Raw genomic sequence first — 18,235 nt, 5'->3', positions numbered from 1 at the left:
AGCAGTTTTATAAATTCTTATTAAAAAGTTACCCTTGTCAACCTGCATGTCAAAATTGACCTCTTTTCCACGATAGCAAAATGACAAATGGCACAGCGCCAAAGAGATATTGCAATATTGGTCTGAAATCATGTTTCATGCCCCTTACCTGCTTATGCAGGATTAAAGGGAGTCTACCCTACATGCATTTCACCCTAGATTAATATACTATCCTAGAAGTCACTTCATCATCATATAGTAGATAGACTACTATAGATGTTTGGTGGGTCAGACTACATATTGGAATAGTATGTGACTTGGGGTATAACCCCATCTACTGTTCAAAAAGAGAACCTGCTGAAGAAACTGTTATTTAAACTGCTATTTGTAAGGAGGAGCAATCTGTTTAAGAGTGAAACTAATGTTTTAACAGAATGATTAATGGTTACAGACGGAGAACTAAAATGATAAACACATACAAAACAAAATGTATTACACTCAAGTAGAGGTATGTATCCTGAAGACAGATCCTATCTGTAAATCTAACCATAATAGTCCGGCATGGAGTGGGAAATTTGGTATATAGTTTTTTTTATATATTGTCTATATAATACATTAATGAATCCACCTGCTGACCAGCTGTCATCATTGAGCAATTTCTTTTATAGGGGGTTATATGTGACCATACCATTAACAACCTATATAAGGCAAATATTCCAGCCCGGTATCGAGTCGGTCGGACCACGGTTGTCCACACACACCACAAAAGGCTCTGGTCAGGCCAGTGGGCCTAATTAGCCCAAGTGCCCTCACCTGTGCAATTTCCAGCCTCTGCCTCCCATGGCAAACCCACACCTGCCAATTGATTACTTAACCAGTCCACTTTTCACAGTCAGTTTGCACTCTTTAGACACAGGCAGACAGACAGATACAGATATCTCCATGACAGACAGACAGTTAAAATGGGTGCTATGACATGGGTATTGCATACTACAGAGATCTCCATATACAGTATGGGCACAAAAGGGACACAGACAGCTAAAACGGGTTCTATCACACGGTCCCAAGTTGCATCGTTCTTAAGTAGGCTGGTGGCCGACAGGCACGTACAGGTCTAGTTATGTCCACATACATTAACAATGCTGGCTTTGAACTTCAGCTATAAAATACTTACATATTCTCTTAAAGAATGTGTTCTCCACCTGTTTGTGGACCCGCCCAGTTCACTACATTCTGTAATATAACAGGACACAATGGTAGTGCATACCGTTTGACTCAGAATAATGGGTGTTTGCTGGTACTTCTGGATGGGTTTTAAGCTAGGTAAAACAATTCAAGGAAGTCTTTGCTTAGGCTTAGGCCATAGCAGTCCATCTGTGTTGAGAGTGGTGGGTTCTCATTTTCTGATCAAGATGCAATCTTGAAAATCAATTAGCTAGAAGTTGTATCAAATATACTTTTGGGACATTTTTAACATTAGGAAAATACCAATAAGGTCTCCATTGATTGTAAGGTTAATATTTTTTAAATAATATGCCATGCACCAGCAGTGTAGAGGGGGCAAGTGGGCCACAAAGCTCCTCTGTTCAACTGCATTCCAATATGAACACTTAACATCCTTCCTAGAGCCTGCATTGATGACCTTGCAGAACAGAGTAGCAGGCAGTGGATCAGTGTAAAATAATGTATGATATACAGATACTAGCCTTGCTGTAACCTAAGCTGACAAGTCTGTCTGACAAATGACTGCAGGGCACTACACTGTAGGGCAGCCATGTTGCCTTTCAATCTTATCAAACTCAGTGTTTTTACTGGACTTCTCCAAGTGAGACAGGGCCAGACGTCCAATGCAGGCACCACTGACCTGGCAGACACTGTGGAAAGACTGACTGAGCTTACCAACAAAGACTCTGGAAATCAGAACAGGCTCAGATATCCACGTATCCACAAGATGTTTAAAAAAAATTAAACAAAGCGCTGTATTATTTTTATACACTGCTACAAGTTATTATTAAAAGCTTATTGCCACCATAAATGCCAGCTGATGTTTTGCCTTGAGGGTTCCATTTCACAGGCTCATGGTTATAATTGCTGCTTTGGCTCCTGGCTAAACTGTCGTCTGTGGTGTCTGTGGTGTAAGAGTGGAATGGAATATAAGAAAAAAACGAAAAAGATTATCATTTATGGAAAGGAAGGGGAAACAAATCTGAGGGGGCATATAGGACTGTCCCATGACGAAAGCTGGAGATCAGGGGGGTGGGGGGTGATACTGTTTCACATTAATCAACCTTAAGGACATGATGGGAGAGGAAGTGATTACAGCAACACCCCTTCTCCCCCCACCTCCAGGATCTCTGTCCTGCATAGATAAGCAGGTCCTGTTGCTAATTTCGAGCTGAAAAGCAGGAAACGTGACAGTGAAGTTTTCCGCTTCCATAAACAAGAGAGCGGTCAGAGCTAGCCTTGGAGGGAATCCTGTGTGCCTTTGGGCTGAGTCTCCCTCAGAGAGAGAGAGAGAAGAGGGAGAGAGAGAAAGTGGGGAGGAGGAAAGAGGGAGAAAGTGACAGTCTGGGAGAGACGGGAGATAGAAAGAGGGGAGCATACATCAAAAGAATAGAGAGACAGACAAGATTGACTGAAGGAAGGCTGGATGCGTAACAATCTCTATTTTTATTCTCTGACAGAGCAGAGAAAACCATGGCTGAAAACAACACAAATCTCTTTATGGAAATATTTCAGTCTTTTGATGTCGGTGAGTTCCTTTGAAACTCTCTGTCTCTTTCAACTTTTCTCCTTTATGTGGTTTGTGGTTACTTTATGGTATTTATTTTCTTGGGAATGCAATCTCACAAACACATTTTGTAGACTTAAAAAATACAAACAAAGTAGAACATGAGACTTGTCAGTCAAGAAAGTCGAGATTATAATGATATGCATGTAGGTTACTCTTACTGTTCCTGAGTCCTGACTAACTCAAATGTCATTTCCAGATGATCTCTGACCAACAAATGTCTGCTTTTCCCTTTCCCAAACACAGGGGAAAAGAGAAGGGGCTGGGGGGGAGCAAAAAAACTATGGAATTGTGGAGCGGTAGCAGACTATGCTAACAGTTTATAAAACGTATTGAAAGGAAATTGATTTGTTTTCACTGGCTGTGGGCCAGTGGGATTTGTCTTCACTGCTGCATTCTCCCTTTTCCTCACAAGCACACACATATTGAGACTGTCGCTTCCTGGACAGAGAAACTGAGGGACAAAAAGTCAAGTTCTATTTACTGGGTATAGAGATTCGATCAGTTTGCGGTCTCAAAAGATCTTGCTCTGGTAAACACAGCAGAGGAAGACCTATTATTATTTTGTCATTGGAAGAAACCCCCTGTTATTTTAACTGAGGGGTCCATTTGGTTCTATTTGTACACTCTTCTGAGTTAAAATAACACCAGGGATCTTTCTGTGTACCGTCTTGCAAATCCAACCTTGGATGTGATCCATTTGGTTATAACTGATGGTCTCTGCAATCTTGGCAACGTTGTGGATTTTAATTAAAATTTTGGAAACCCCCCCCCCCACAGGGGATGAGAAATCCAGTTCTAGGGGATGGAGTGCATTTGTATGCTTGTATGAAATGACTGCTTTTAATGAGCTTACAGTGATGATAGTACTCACAAAACAAAATAAACACACCATAAACATACAAAAGGCATATTAAGAGTCCATAGCCAGGGGCCATGGCTATGGCACAGAATGTTACTGATAGTTCTCCCTCACAGATGACTAACATCTTTTTTTATATATATCTCTCTCTCTCTCTCCTTGTGTAGTACCTCTGATCATTGCTTTCTGTGTGTCTATGGCGGTGGGCCTCGTCTTGGGAGCCCTGGTCTATGTGGTCCTGACCTGGATGTCCCGGCGCAGAGCAGGCTCTGCTAGCATCACCCGCAGACCCCTACGGCAGTCTCGCGCCTCCCCTCGTGCCCGCCCACCTTTCAACCGTAACAGCAGCTATGACCGGCGCAGCAACAATAGCTTGGTCAGCGCAGCCTTCAGCTTCCACCGCCAGGCCTCCTCCCCAGACCAGGCAGATCCACTGGGCCGCAAATCCAGCTTCAGAGCATCTACCTTCCACCCTCTCCTACAGTGCAGCCAAATAGCCAGGGAAGCAGAGGAGGGGAGCCAGACCACACTGCCTCGGACCCCAACCCTAACCACCTCTGCTGGTTCCGTTCACTTGGCAGCCACCACGCCAACTACCAACCCATCAAGGCCAGAGTCCTTCTGGGGCAATAGTAGTCTGAGGGGTTTTCATGCCACACAGACCCCTCCTCCTGCTTACGAGAGTATTATAAGGGCTTATCAGGAAACCTGCACATGATGGGGACAGGACACCTGACATAAGGGCTGAGAGTGACAAACTGTATGAGTCGTATGAGGGCTGTTAATGGATTGCCAATCTTCTAACCAATACTGAATTCATACACATGGTAAGGTGAGGCTAGGTTGACTCACTTTTGGTCCCTGACATAGACACACAGCAAAAATGATGTAAAGAGTTGTTCTCTACAAATCTACATTTTTAAATTATTTTTTGTCCTGTTTTGTTTGTATGTATTGGATGCTGACATGAGCACACCTGCAACCATTGAATACTATGTAAATAAATAGTAATTTGAAACATGTACTCCATCAAAGCTATGTCCATTGTCCAATGCTACTGTACCATTCTTTCTAGATGGATGATGTTTGTAAACACAAATTACTACTATATTTATTCATCAGTATTTAATGGTGGCAGTCCAAAATGCTTGCAAAGAATCTGTGATTACATTAGAATATATTTTAACACTAAAAGGCTAAAAAGAAAAACGTTTTACTGTATTTGCTGGACATCCGTGATGCAAGATAATGTAGTAGTAAACTTGGCTTCTGCCTTGTTCCTCATGAATACTACAGTATATGGCAATAAAGAGAATGCGGGATGGTGCAAACAACAAGCAATATGACTGTCTGTATGATATTTTATATCACAACACACCAATGCAAGAAAAAAAAGTTTGGTGAACTCAGTTGTGTGTGTGTGTGTGTGTGCGCGCGCGCAAATATTCCCTAAACTATGCCCATAAAATAACTTGATATAATAAAGTGCTGCAGGTTCTGTCATTGGTTTAAACTGCAGTAAACAGCAGTGGTGGAAAGTATTGTACTTGAGTACAATTTCAAATGGGGGTCCACAGGCTAATAAGTGTCAATTTGGGGGTCCTTTCACATGAAAAGGTTTGGGAAGCACTGTTCTAGCCTTCCTGACAGTTCAGTGTTTATTTTCCTGAGGAGGAAATTCCTTCAAGGGTCAGGGACATTGGTGCCAAGAAGTAGTAAAAACAAATCCTCATCATCATCGTACTGCAACATATGCCAGAAAGACCAGCCCTCATTCATAGGAAAAACAGCACAGATATAGTAAAACACACAAGCAACTGTGGGAGTACATGTACAAAGTACAAAACTTCAATACTAGCTGTACTACTGTAGGTTGAGTGCTGACTGCTATGGTCCAGAGCTGAAACATGTGTGTGTGTGTGTGTGTGTGTGTGTGTGTGTGTGTGTGTGTGTGTGTGTGTGCGCGCGTGCGTGCGTGTGTTTGTGCGCGCGCGCTGTACGCGCGCGTGTGTTATTCACGTGGTAAATGACGTGTGAGTGGGGCTGGGGCAAGTATGTGTTTGTTTACATAACGCTGTCGGACGGGAGGACATAAAGTTAGCACTTCTAATTACACCACTGAACAAGGTAAAGAAATTTTGCATTCTGGATATCACACTCCTTTGTGTTGCTACCAACATAAAACCAATCAGGCACATTCCTAAAACTAGAATCAAGCCTTTGTAGCTAGCTAGTCGCGTTAGCCATCTTGCTAACTTGCTGTCAGTGTCACTGTCACACCCGGCTTATATAATTTACTGTTACTTAACAACAATGGAACTCGGCTGGTATAACGGTACCCCATAGCAATAGCAGGTTACATTTAAAAAAATCAAGTTGGGTGAATGTAGCGAAGTGTCATTTGTTTCTGATGTTCGAGTAATACTAGTCAGACTCATGAAACCATCGGTTTGATCATTAGACATACTGTTACTGTACTGCTATAACTCCTCAGACAGAACCCATTGTTTGTTTTTTAATTATTATTACACATTGAAATTGATAATTGATAACCCACTAGCATTCCGGTTACCTGCCCAGTATTACTGCAACTTCTGCAAGTGCCAGTTCCTCCCATCCTCATCTCAGACTCAACTAACTTGACATATCTGGACTGTTACACATCAGCCCATTTGGTATCATCTTCATCCACCCAAACGATAATGTGTTCCAGCCAGGGCTACAACATAGCAGTCAAGCACAAAGTTCACAGCGACTTGCATGTTGAAAAACTATATTTGGAAAATGTTTTCAAGTAATGTAAAGTATACATGATTAGAACATGTTACATGCTTTAAACATTCGACAATTAAGGTCTAATATATAAAAAATTGCTACAAAACCTGTAAGTATACATGATTAGTACAATAGCCAGCAGTATGGCCGAGATGGCAACCTCACCCTCCCGCTTTGCATAAAGAAAGGCATGGTTGTTTGTCACCACATAAACGGAATGTTTACAAAAATGCATCAAAGCAGCCATGCCTATAGGTTTGGCACAGGTTTGACTTTGAGACAATTCAAAAATACATGCCATCAAGTGTCAACAGTTTCTCAGAAGTTAATTCTTCTGCAATAATCTTCCTTAAACCATTGAATGTTCACCACTGCGATCACAGGCAGTCGGTACAAAGACTCAGGCTGCCTGCCTATGTGCATCCCATGCAGCATTGTCTGCAGAGGGTTAGGGGGATTCAACCTGATGAATAATCTGCTAATTATCATCACACCGATACTAATCTGAGTTCCCAGAAGATCTTGCATAAAAACGGGAGGGGTGACATTGATACTGGTTGATACTGCTATCTATGGGCCACCTCTAAAGCAGCAGTATCCTACAGCTTGGCTTAGATGCCAACACACACCTGAAGACAGGAGAGAAAGACCCTGCATGCGAATATCGCTAGGATATCCCTGACTCATTGTGGCGATGCCGTTGACTTTTTTGAAACCTATGTAAGTTAAAGTAATGATGTTGATGATTGGTTTTGGTTAGGATTAGTTAACGGATGCTGTGTGCCTGCTATTGCATATACATTAGCCCCATCTGTGACCTCAGAGGGGCTGCTGAGCTACAGCAAACGTCTACATTTGTGTCTGTGCATGTGTGTACATGATGCCATTTTCTGTATCCGTCCTCACTACACCAATGGGTGAATCCTAATTTGTTAACATAACTTATTTGACTTTACCGTGGTAAACAGGGCCAGGGGATCACTGCTGTTGTTTTAACAAATGTACTTGGCAAATACCCCAATTTCACCTGTGACTTATTGAATGGATATAGTATTAGCATTGGCTTACTCTTGTTGCATTGGTGAAGGTTGAGGATGTCTGTAGCAGCACTCCGCATGATCCGCTGTCGGAGGCTGAGTTCAACTGGCCCAGGTGGAGTGAAGCGAGGTCTTCCGTGGAAGGATATAAGTAAGCTGTGGAACACACACGTATAAGCTTTTATTTAAATCAATCTAATTGTTTTGAATACTGTGTGTGTCTGTGTACATATTTTCACATCGTTTATATTCTGTGTATATTCTTCAGGGCCTACAGGAATTCAAACTAGGGACACGGGGCAGGCCGTTAGTTTTAATTCATTTTCTAATGGAGACTTGTATATCTTGTATTTCATTTTAGGGAAGATTGCGAAGGTGACTGGTGCAATTGTGTTTGGGTGAGTTACATGAGCATTTCACATCTTGGTCTAGGTATACTAACTATATTGTCACTTTCAATGACACCTAATATCCATCACTGTTTCTGTCCACAGCGGTTGTGTTTTTATCTCTTATGAGGTGGCGGTCTTGGACAAGGCTGTGACGATTGACACTCAGGCAATTCTTCAAGAAAAATACAAGTCCTACATCTATCTGAAAACCACTCCCTCAAAAGAACAGGAGAATGTAGCTGCAGGTACTGTACTGTATGTCATTAACCTGGATTTTATGGCACAGAGTGTAAGTCATCATATGTCCCAAGATAATATCCACACTGTCACATGTGTAGTTCCTGGGTAGATAAGATAGATGGTGGCCTGCTCTGTAATAGGCATTATTACTTTTACAGCTAAAATGGATTTAAACTTTGAGAATAGTCCCATTTTAATGAGGAAACATGGAACAGGTAGTCATAAACTTTTCTTGTCCCAGACCGGATGGATATAGGAGGGGGTGGAAGTTTCATCTGTTTTCCTGGTTGAGCAGAAAGATTTGTTATGTCCAGGTGTCCAGTGATTTCTCTTCCATGCATCCTGTCATCCCTTCCTTCCCCTCTCTACTCCCAATGTTGAAACCGTCTGTAGCCTCCAAATTCCACCGGTCAAGGCTTGCATGTCACTGTCACTGAAAACATTCACCGACCTACAGTATACACACCACAAAGATATAAATCTAATTCTCACAAGACATGTAATGTCCTATATTTCCTCCATGATCTGTCTGTTTCAGGGCTCACGTACAAAGCCAGGAGAGAGCTCCATAAAGCAGCAAGAAGGTTTCTTGAAATATCATCTAGGATTTTGCTGCGACCACTAGATGGTGAGGAAATAATATTCTTCAGAAGCAACAAGTACATTCTACAGGTTTACCTGGAGAAGGCCCTCAAAGGGAAATTGTTTGAAACTCTGTCCTGCTTCCGCTTGTTTCCTTATTGGAAAGCAGAAGTCAACTCAACGCTACAGATAGTAATATTAACGTTTATACTCGGAATCTCGGATAGCTATAGCAATGCAATCATTTGAGGCAGAGTTAGCCATTGCTGTTTTGAGTGTGACATGTAGGCAAACGGAAACACCTGCCTGGCATGTCCTGGGTTTGAATGTCAAAGGTTTTGTGCATTCATGAGTTCCATGCACACGTGAGTGTGAATAATGCAATGTCTATAGTGTACTGGTATTTCCTGTTTTAAGAAAATGCCAGAGACTACTGCTTTTTTACATTCTAGACCTGTGAAAATTATGTAGCAAATTTTGCAAAAAATAATTTAATTAATTACTTTTGTTTTAGCTATTGTAATAATGTCACTTTTAACCTTTTGGGGGGTCAGCGGCACAGTTGATGAAACAAAGTTTGCAACCAAAAGGTCAGCAAGGTTTCCAACTTCTTGTCAGTTTTTACCTCAGTGTTATACCTCAGTAGTTATCTAGATAACTACGTGCTTGTTGTGGTAGCTGGAGTTGAACGTTGTGAATTAGACTAGATTACAGAATTCCCTTAGCATATTCATCTTATGGTTTCTTCTGTGCTTGTGCCTATTTCTTAGAGCACCTTAGCCATCTGGACGCAGACCCCCATGAGGTGGCATTATGGGTGCTGCTGAAGAGAACACAGTCACCCATCAAGGCTGTCAGACTACAGGCTGTACAGGACCTCAGTAACAACCATCATTGGCATGGTAAAATAAATAAAACACAAACTATAACATTGCTCGTTAAATGTATCTACTGTAAAGACTCCTTTTTACTTTGTCACACATATAAAAAAACATGTCATTTATGTCGTGTTTTGCTGTAAATAAAGTGAGCTTAACTGGGATTGGTTCATATCCATTTCCAACATATAGACTACCAATACCAGACAGCAGCACAGGCTCTAGATCAGAGGACTGCGGTGGGTTTGGCTCGGACTCCTGAAGTGGACCTGCGTTTCTTTCTCTGCCCACCTGCTCTGCCTGAGGTGGAAGGCGTACGTACTTCATTGTACTTCATGTATTAAGGCTGTCCGTGTTTCTGATCACCACTCACTCTTCCTCTATCCCATCAGTGTGCAGTTCTTTATATAAAATCAGCCCACTATAGACTCAATTAATTTAGTCTACTTTTAATTAAGTTAATAATAATAATCCGTGTTATTGGGGTATTTGCCAAGTACATTTGCACATTATTCAATATTCATCCAATGCAATGAACTATTAGACAGAGTGGATGCTATTAATACAGCACCTGGCGTGTCTTGCTCAGGGACATTTTCACATGCAGACTGTGGGTAGGCCAAGGGGTGAACTTCCAGAGTCCCGACTGCCTCTCTACCCACTCGGCTCTGGCAAACTAGTTGAATAGAAGTCCTAGTACAATTGACAATTCATTAATACAGTCAGTCAGCAAATCACAGACAGTACCTTCTCACTGCAGCTGTGATGGCTTCATGTTAAAGATAGCCAATGTCATCTTCACAGGGTTTCTCAATGGAGGACGGCCTAAGGCAGCTGCTTGCATCTCTACCTCAGTCTGAGGTGGACAAATGTCTTGAGTACTTCACTTCACTGGCTCTGAGAGAGAGCAGTCAGTCCCTGGCAGCACAAAGGGTGAGACACACACACACACACACACACACACACACACACAGGTATTTTTGACGGGAAGAAACATTCCGATTTTCCACACAAAATGAGAACAACATTTTAAATGTACCATATCTTTTCCTCTCTGAGCTTCTCCCCTGTCTACTGTGTTCTCCAATGTTACAGGGTGGCCTGTGGTGTTTTGGCGGCAATGGCTTACCCTACGCCCAAAGCCTCACTTCTGTTCCCGCTGAGAAGGTGGAATCCTTCTGTCTACAAGCACTAGTACAACACTCTAAGGTAGTGATCACTGATCACTGATGATTGTTTCAGTTAAATCTAATATAGGGTGAATAACCTTCACTTCTAGTTATTTTTACAATATATAAAGTGTGAATAAAGCTTACAGAAATACTGCGTTGGTCATGTTCAGGTCCAGAGTCACTGTGACCACATAGTTGCCAATGGAGGTCTTCAGCTCCTCCAGAGGGTCTACCAGCTTCGTAGGGACTCGCACAAGATTCAGAGGAACATTGTTCGCATCATAGGAAACCTGGCACTCAACGAAAGCGCTCACCATGCCATAGTACAATCTGGTAGGACACACACACAAACTGCTTTGGTATCTGGTTTGGTTTGACGTAACTTGTATCCATGATTAGAATTGGCTTTTTAAAGGGATATCCATGTTCAGATCAAATCATTATGCGATCAAAGTACAGCAACTGCTTACTTTGAATACTTTCTTTTGTATTCTCCTTTTACTATGAACAAGATGCACTGGAAACTACTTACAATACTAGCGTAATAACAATGGTGGTCTGTGTTGTGTTGATCTGCAGGCTGGGTGTCTGTCCTGGCAGAGATGATGCAGTCCCCACATGTCATGCAGGCGTCTCATGCAGCCCGGGCTCTAGCCAACCTGGACAGGGAGATGGTGAGGGAGAAATATCAAGACGGGGTGTATGTGCTTCATCCACAGACACGTGACAAGTAAGCACACATAGTGATCAAAATACATTATTTATTGCTGTTATTATTGTATTGTTAGCTTAAATATCTGTTAATAGCTTGGTTCCGGGTTCACTGTATCTTATTATCATCTACACATTCGATTACAGTCTCAGTTAGCCTTTACGTTTGTCATGATTTAAACTGACACTCAGCTTATGTCTATCTTGTGATAATGTATACGTATGTCTCTTGTTGTTGTATGTTTACTGTATTATGTCTTTTAGAGCTTTTATTATCTGCTGTAAAATGAATTGCCCAGCTTGGGACATATAAATAAACTTTACCTTGACCGTGCTTTTGACATTGTATCAACTTCCAGGCAGCCGATCAAAGCAGATGTGCTGTTTGTCCATGGACTTCTGGGTGCAGCCTTTAAGACATGGAGACAGAAAGATTGTGATGGTGAAGAAGAAGTGGAGAAGGGAGCAGTAAACAGAGAGGACTACACCGAATGCTGGCCCAAGGTGAGCCACACACATCAGCTTTGGGTGTGATGCGCTTTACCACTCGAGCCACTTTTTATAATTTGTGGTCACATGGTCAGGTGCAAATAGCTGATCTACAAGTTCACAACATGTTGTGAGCTTGTAGAACTGCTATTGTCAGCTTTTACATTTGCCATTGACAATGAAAGGAGAATTTACGTCATTATCGACATGTTGCGTCATGATGATGTACGATGATAAGGGCGCCCCTCACTTCACACGGGTTGACCTATATACAGCTTTTCGACCCGTCACATCTCACATTTGCCATTGACAATGCAAGGAGAATTTACGTCATGTGTAGACGAGCAAATCGGCTAACCAATCACATAAATTCAGTTGTCATCTTACATGATCATGGTCAAAAGATGAGTGTTTTTTTGAGGGGTGCTAGCCCCTCAGCTTTTGTCCTCACACGTCTCATATTTGCCATTGACAATGAAAGGAGAAATTAGGTCCTCTTACTCACTACAACCCTGTGTGATAATAAGTTAACAGTGATTTCATTGTATTTATATATATCGCTCCTATGGGAACCAGTCCTGGCTTGCTGCAGACTGCCCGAATCTGAGGATTTTATCAGTGGAGTATGACAGTCACCTAAGTGACTGGAAGGCCAAGTGTCCTGCTGAAAACCAGAGGTGAATAGTGTACTGTAGTGTTGTTGTTTTTCACCCCTTTTAGTGATAAACAGTTGATTAACTCTTTCATGTTTCTCTCTCCTTAGGAAATCTCTGGCCTACAGGAGTCGTGAACTACTGAATAAACTGAAGACTGCTGGCGTGGGAGAGAGGCCTGTGGTCTGGATAGCACACAGCATGGGAGGTATGCATTCACTGGCTTTATTATTGTACCTACTGTATGATGATATTGGTACGCTGGATTTGACTTAAATGGGAAGTTGGACAAAACTTTATTTCCCATAAAGGGTTGTATAATACAATGATGTTTTTTAAAGAACCTTCCCCTACCAAATGCATAAGAAATAAGCATAATCTAATAATAGAAACTACATAACTCAAAGGAAAACAGACAAAAACCAAAATCAAGGAGGATGAAGGCAAGGCAAATGATGTGGTTGAAGAAAAGTAAGCGTTAAGCAGCATGAACCCGCCATCCCGGTACTGGGACTAACATTCTGTGAACAAAGATATTAGTGTAGTGTAAAACGGGAGGGAGGCCTATCGTAGATCCCTTCGTAATCCAGTCAATGACATATACTGTAGTGAGTGGTTCATTAAAACAATCTACATTGAGCATATCAATTCAGATTGAAGTAAAATATCTTACAAACTCACTGCAGCTACAGTATGACATTCCCCTGCCACAATCTGGCCAGAAATCCTTTGCAATGAAACTGGGCAACACAAGAAATGTCACATAAGCCTCTTACCTCTGGTGTATAATTTCTACTCTAGGTTTACTAGTGAAGAAGATGCTGATGGATGCTTCTGAGGACCCAGAAATGCAGGGGCTGATGAAGAATACCAAAGGCGTTTTGTTCTATAGTGTTCCTCACCATGGCACCTTCATGGCTGAGTACTCCGTCAATGTCAGATACCTCCTTTTCCCCTCCATTGAAGTCAGGGAGCTGTGTAGAGGTCAGTGAAAGTCAAGTGTTATTTTGTATTCTTTCAAAGGTAATAGAGTTAGACGGACAGTATGCATTTATGCTAATGAATACAGGTTGTCAGTTTAGGTAAACATCTTTCTTTTATTGGATTGGTATGGCTTATGTGCAATGTGTTTTAGTATACTTCATTTGTGCATTATGTTTGAGCATGTCTATATTGTAACTTTAGACTCGCCAGCACTGCAGAGCTTGAATGAGAGCTTCTTGAACATTGCCAGAGAGAGGGAGTTCAAGGTGCTGAGCTTTGCAGAGACACATGCTACAACCATCGGCCCCATGATCAAGAGTGTGGTGGTACCGATGCAGTCAGCAGGTAAAATGCTAAAATATATGAATTGCACCAGAAATGTTCTCATCGATACTTGCCATATCAAGTCTTTTTCTATCTCCTTTCAGTCTTGTTAAATCATTGTGTGTAACTAGACTGGAATCCAGATTGATTCGCTCTGTTCTGCAGATCACTTTTCTCACTTAACCCATTAAGGCCAGGAATTTTACATTTTAACCACTATTTTATACTTTGGGGGTCCTTGGCAATTTGTAGAATCGGCCTCGTGTAAAACTAACACTGAACGATCGCCTCCGTCTGGATTCCAGGCTAGTGTGCAAACACCATCACTATAGTCTTAACTTTCCTGCGGGTATATATTTCAGACCTGGGCATTGGGGACCTGATTGAGGTGGATGTAGATCATCTCAACATCTGCAAGCCGGAAAAGAAAGACTCCTTCATCTACAAGCGCACCCTCCAGTTCATCAATGAAGCACTGCAGAACCACATCAACCACTGATTACCTTACAAAGACAGACATGACCTATTCAGTATACTTGAAATGTGTGTGGGGTGGGGGGGATTTAGGTAGCTAGTGTATGAATGTCTTCTTCCCAAACAAATTCAAACCCAACTGCCTCTCCTTGTTGCACATTTAAATGGAATATCACAGGTGCTATGGATAATAGCATATGGATATTAAGAGATTTATTTTATTTATTATTGAGATATTTAGAATGGAGGAACCACGGCCACGGTGCTCATCTCTGTCCTCCTGCAGTAGCTGATAAAGGCACACTGGTCCACCATGAATAAATCATAATCTAGTTATTCTAGTAATGGTTTTTAATTGTGAAATGTTTTAAAAATCAGCATGACTGTTTACATAGAGATGAAACATGGCCAGGTTTTATTTCTCTTGCTATCTTAATCTCCCCATTAATACATGATGCTGTTTATCCAGGTGCTCATGAGTTGAAGCAAGGTGCACACATTTAGCCCTTTATTTTCTACTGCATTTTTACTGTACCTTCCTTGTGCCATAAATTCAATTTGAGCCTTACCTCACTCACCTGCCTGACATGTTATTAATATTTAATGTTGTTATTTTTATTGTTTGCTTTCTAAACATATTTTCAGTTATGAGTTCAGTTCAGTCCCATGTCAAATAAAATGGTGTTGAATTGAATTGTGTGTCGTGTCGTCATGTATATCCCACAATGCTTTGTTGTTCACTTCTCAGCAGTTACCACTAGTTAAGTGTTTCGGCTAACAACAAAAAGAGTTGCTGAAAGGTTTACGTATATATATCTTCTTATCCATCAAAGCGTGTGGTCCTAGCCCAGCGGTGCTGTAAGTAGTTCATCGTTATTTGTTTTTCCATTTCATTACTTAATGTCAAACGACAGAATAATTATTTATTTTAATTTATTTCGTGTAGCCTAGTAGCTCGCCTAGCCTTAGCAGATGCTCGGTCGCACGGCGATGTCTAGCACCAAAATTAGTTTTAATCAGTTATATATAATTTGATCTACAATCTCAACGTTTAATGAACGTTTGCGCGCTGTGGGCTTGGTTGTATTGAGTTTTTATATTATAAACCAGTCGGACAAGCTGTTCCCAGAGTTCTGCTACATTGAGTAGCTTAGCAGACTCATCATAGACAAGCGTCATTGTAAACCTATGTCTAGGTCTTCATTTACACTTACTTACATTGTGCTATAACTTTACGCATTTCTCTCTGGGTCATTATCTCAGTAACTTATGTGTGAATTATGCTACAGGACAGGTTTCATCCGTACATCACCATGGTCAACGTACTCAAGGGTGTTCTGGTTGAATGGTAAGGATTTAAAGTAAACACTAGGATTAGTATAATGCACCAGGTGTGGGCGACTTGAAAGTGACTGATGTAGTGTTTTAAGTTTTAACATGTATTGTGAGTTGTAAACATGTCATCTGATCATCTTGTAATGTGTTGGGCATGGAGCAGTGTCCAATATGCAGGATGCAAAATGTGTTCTTCTGAAAATGCATGTGGTGAAGGGAATCTGGTGATTTTCTTTGGTAGAGAGATGCTTTCACCTACTGTGAAGCCAATGAGTCAGTGGGTGGCTAGTTGGCTACCATCTAGATTGCTTAAAAGATGTTTCTGGTGGTTTGGTTACCATCATTGAACATCAATAGTATGAACATGAGTCATAGTAACACTTAAGCCCTTTTGGTGTTAGCATTATGTTATGCTTTAGCTATTTAAAAATAGATCTACAAGTTTGTATGTCTGCTATTTTTGAAAAATCGAAGAACGACTGACATAGAAACATAGCTTTTTCAGAAAACTGTCAGGATGTGGAAGACATTTTTAGAATCTGATCTATGTGTATGTTTCCTTATTTCTGTCCACCTACAGTGATCCTGCCATGAAACAGTTCCTCCTGTACCTGGATGAGACGTCTGCCCTGGGGAAGAAATTCATTATCCAGGACCTTGATGATACCCATGTGTTCATACTGGCAGAGGTGGTTCAGTTACTTCAGGACAGAGTTGGCGAGTTAATGGACCAGAATTCGTTCCCCTTCTCTCAGAAATAAACACAATCTACAAAATAATATTAGTTTGTGGACTACAAGTATTTCAGGGTGGAGTGTGTTGATTCTGTTATGGTTTGTGGCCAATTTACAGCATAAATAACCTTGAACGCCCGGGGTTATTTAATCCATTAAATCATAGCGCCCAGCGATTTATAGCAGCGGAGCCCATTTAGCGACGGACCGGATGCTATCCCGGATGTGGCTGAAATAGCTTGATGTAGCCAAAACACTATGCGATCAACAACAACGGGAGGTATGATTAATTCTAACGCAACTAGCGACGGGACCGCAATGGGCCGTCTAACACATAATCTTTTCTTAGAATTGGAAGGAATGATTTACATCAAGAGTTATTCACGTTTTAAAATTTTTGATCTCGTCGGCTAAAATGGGGGGGAACATTTTCGATGTCCCACCGGAAAATAACATTGAATGTTGCGCAACAGACGCTCCCAGCCTGTGGAGCGATGCGATCGGTTTTGAAATCAATAATCTCCGTCCTGAACGCTGGGCGTTACTAATTGATAGGGTGGAGAACTTCGTCCTTGACGCTCGGGGTGTTAACAAAATGCTTTTTACCTGGACACTGAGTTGATGTGGGCTGGCTAAATGTACAAATTCAAATTTGATAGTCCACCTCTGTTTATGTTGTAAATATTAAACATTGTATAACTGAGAGATTGCTTGAAGTGAATTTTGATTGAATTGTGTGGAATTACATGTGCCATGGCAATAGGCAGACAAGTTTAACAAGCTTTGACTATTAAAATGCACTTCAATACTACATTTTCAAAGCTGGATCTTGCATGAGCATACTGTTTTATTGTGCACAGCAGCACAGAGCTAAAATGTGTAGTAAACTAGTAATGGTTTCATCATGTATGGATAAAGTGTAATAAATCAAAGTTCATCACAAGTTCATACTCGTTTAGGTCCTAGTTATGGTTCTAGATTAGGATTTAGTGCTGAATATCTTTCTATGTCCTTGTCTGATGCAAAAATAGGCTAAATTATATAGTACATTTAATTGATGACCTATTTTCCAAACCACTGTGCTAAGAAGCCATAGTGCCATGCAGCTAATAAATGAACACATGATGGTTTTTGAGACATTGTGGATATTAAACTGTTATGATTGCATTCAAACAGTAATGGTCTTTGCAGTCTTTTTGAAAAACGCATGGAATGGAAAGTGCAGTGTACTGTATAATTTGCCATGCAGCCCAGTTTTTCACATCCCTGGAACCTGGCCTAAATTTGATCTACCGGTATATGCAAAAATGAAAAGTATTTCAGTTTATCATGCCTAAATACAGGTGAACATGCTGGTGATTCATGATGAGTACATGTATGATGTAAATGCATCTAGTTCACCTTGGTGTACCATTTTTTTCCCCAAAATCCTAGATGTTCTCTCAGCTGTTGAAGTCTCAGATCAGTTTAAATAGGATGAACTTAGACGATTTTCTGTGTTCTGGTTTCATGTTGTGCTTCAGAAACACAGGGATCCTAGTCAGCCTACAGGTGTTTTATCTTAGTACATCGATTGTTGCATTCACCATGCTCAGTTTGGACAGATGAGGCTGTTAAAGGAGTTACACAACCCATGTAGCCTTGAATTCATGGAGATGTCTTAATTTCTTAGCCAATAATTTGATGACTGGGTCAGTAGGAGACTGACTGCAAATCATCAAATTGCCACTCTGCTACAACTGTAAATAGCCACTAGGTGGGGACACATTCATTGGTTCAAACAGTGAACCAAAGGAATTGAAACTAACTGGAAGAGTGGGCAC

The 18,235-nt window shown here is 41.2% G+C and overlaps 3 protein-coding genes across 4 annotated transcripts; all 3 read left to right on the top strand.

The window, feature by feature from the left end:
• The first annotated feature begins 2,361 nt into the window (after positions 1-2,361).
• myct1a (myc target 1a) lies at positions 2,362-4,973 on the top strand. The gene is made up of 2 exons (XM_080790482.1): positions 2,362-2,731; positions 3,800-4,973. Exons 1-2 carry the CDS (start codon positions 2,677-2,679, stop codon positions 4,348-4,350), a joined length of 606 nt encoding a protein of 201 aa, XP_080646608.1. The 5' UTR covers positions 2,362-2,676; the 3' UTR covers positions 4,351-4,973.
• A 696-nt stretch (positions 4,974-5,669) lies between these two features.
• serac1 (serine active site containing 1) lies at positions 5,670-15,001 on the top strand. The gene is made up of 17 exons (XM_080790470.1): positions 5,670-5,759; positions 7,495-7,595; positions 7,806-7,842; positions 7,939-8,081; positions 8,615-8,704; positions 9,429-9,560; positions 9,729-9,850; positions 10,341-10,469; positions 10,632-10,745; positions 10,879-11,041; positions 11,288-11,438; positions 11,779-11,923; positions 12,485-12,585; positions 12,672-12,769; positions 13,363-13,545; positions 13,747-13,890; positions 14,232-15,001. The coding sequence occupies exons 2-17, from the start codon at positions 7,502-7,504 to the stop codon at positions 14,366-14,368; spliced, it is 1,983 nt and encodes a 660-aa protein (XP_080646596.1). The 5' UTR covers positions 5,670-5,759; positions 7,495-7,501; the 3' UTR covers positions 14,369-15,001.
• Positions 15,002-15,077: 76 nt separating this feature from the next.
• gtf2h5 (general transcription factor IIH, polypeptide 5) lies at positions 15,078-16,459 on the top strand. Of its 2 annotated transcripts, none has more exons than XM_080790485.1 (3): positions 15,078-15,201; positions 15,638-15,691; positions 16,259-16,459. In XM_080790485.1, exons 2-3 carry the CDS (start codon positions 15,657-15,659, stop codon positions 16,437-16,439), a joined length of 216 nt encoding a protein of 71 aa, XP_080646611.1. In that variant the 5' UTR covers positions 15,078-15,201; positions 15,638-15,656; the 3' UTR covers positions 16,440-16,459. The 2 variants fall into 2 exon arrangements, with proteins under 2 accessions (XP_080646611.1, XP_080646612.1); XM_080790486.1 differs by having other exon boundaries at positions 15,090-15,201; positions 15,633-15,691.
• Positions 16,460-18,235: the final 1,776 nt, after the last annotated feature.

This window comes from Protomyctophum bolini, assembly GCF_963924005.1.
Source record: "Protomyctophum bolini genome assembly, chromosome: 19".
Lineage (NCBI taxonomy): Eukaryota > Metazoa > Chordata > Actinopteri > Myctophiformes > Myctophidae > Protomyctophum > Protomyctophum bolini.
This window is presented reverse-complemented; position numbering and strand designations above follow the sequence as displayed.

Excerpts from the sequence above, each read along its gene's own strand:
- gtf2h5 (XM_080790485.1), top strand. The coding sequence starts at position 15,657 with ATGGTCAACGTACTCAAGGGTGTTCTGGTTGAATG. Across the intron at positions 15,692-16,258 it reads AAGGGTGTTCTGGTTGAATG|TGATCCTGCCATGAAACAGT; the intron begins GTAAGGATTTAA and ends GTCCACCTACAG.
- myct1a (XM_080790482.1), top strand. The coding sequence starts at position 2,677 with ATGGCTGAAAACAACACAAATCTCTTTATGGAAATATTTCAGTCTTTT. Across the intron at positions 2,732-3,799 it reads ATTTCAGTCTTTTGATGTCG|TACCTCTGATCATTGCTTTC; the intron begins GTGAGTTCCTTT and ends CTCCTTGTGTAG.
- serac1 (XM_080790470.1), top strand. The coding sequence starts at position 7,502 with ATGTCTGTAGCAGCACTCCGCATGATCCGCTGTCGGAGGCTGAGTTCA. Across the intron at positions 8,705-9,428 it reads TTTGCTGCGACCACTAGATG|AGCACCTTAGCCATCTGGAC; the intron begins GTGAGGAAATAA and ends CCTATTTCTTAG. Across the intron at positions 12,586-12,671 it reads TGTCCTGCTGAAAACCAGAG|GAAATCTCTGGCCTACAGGA; the intron begins GTGAATAGTGTA and ends CTCTCTCCTTAG.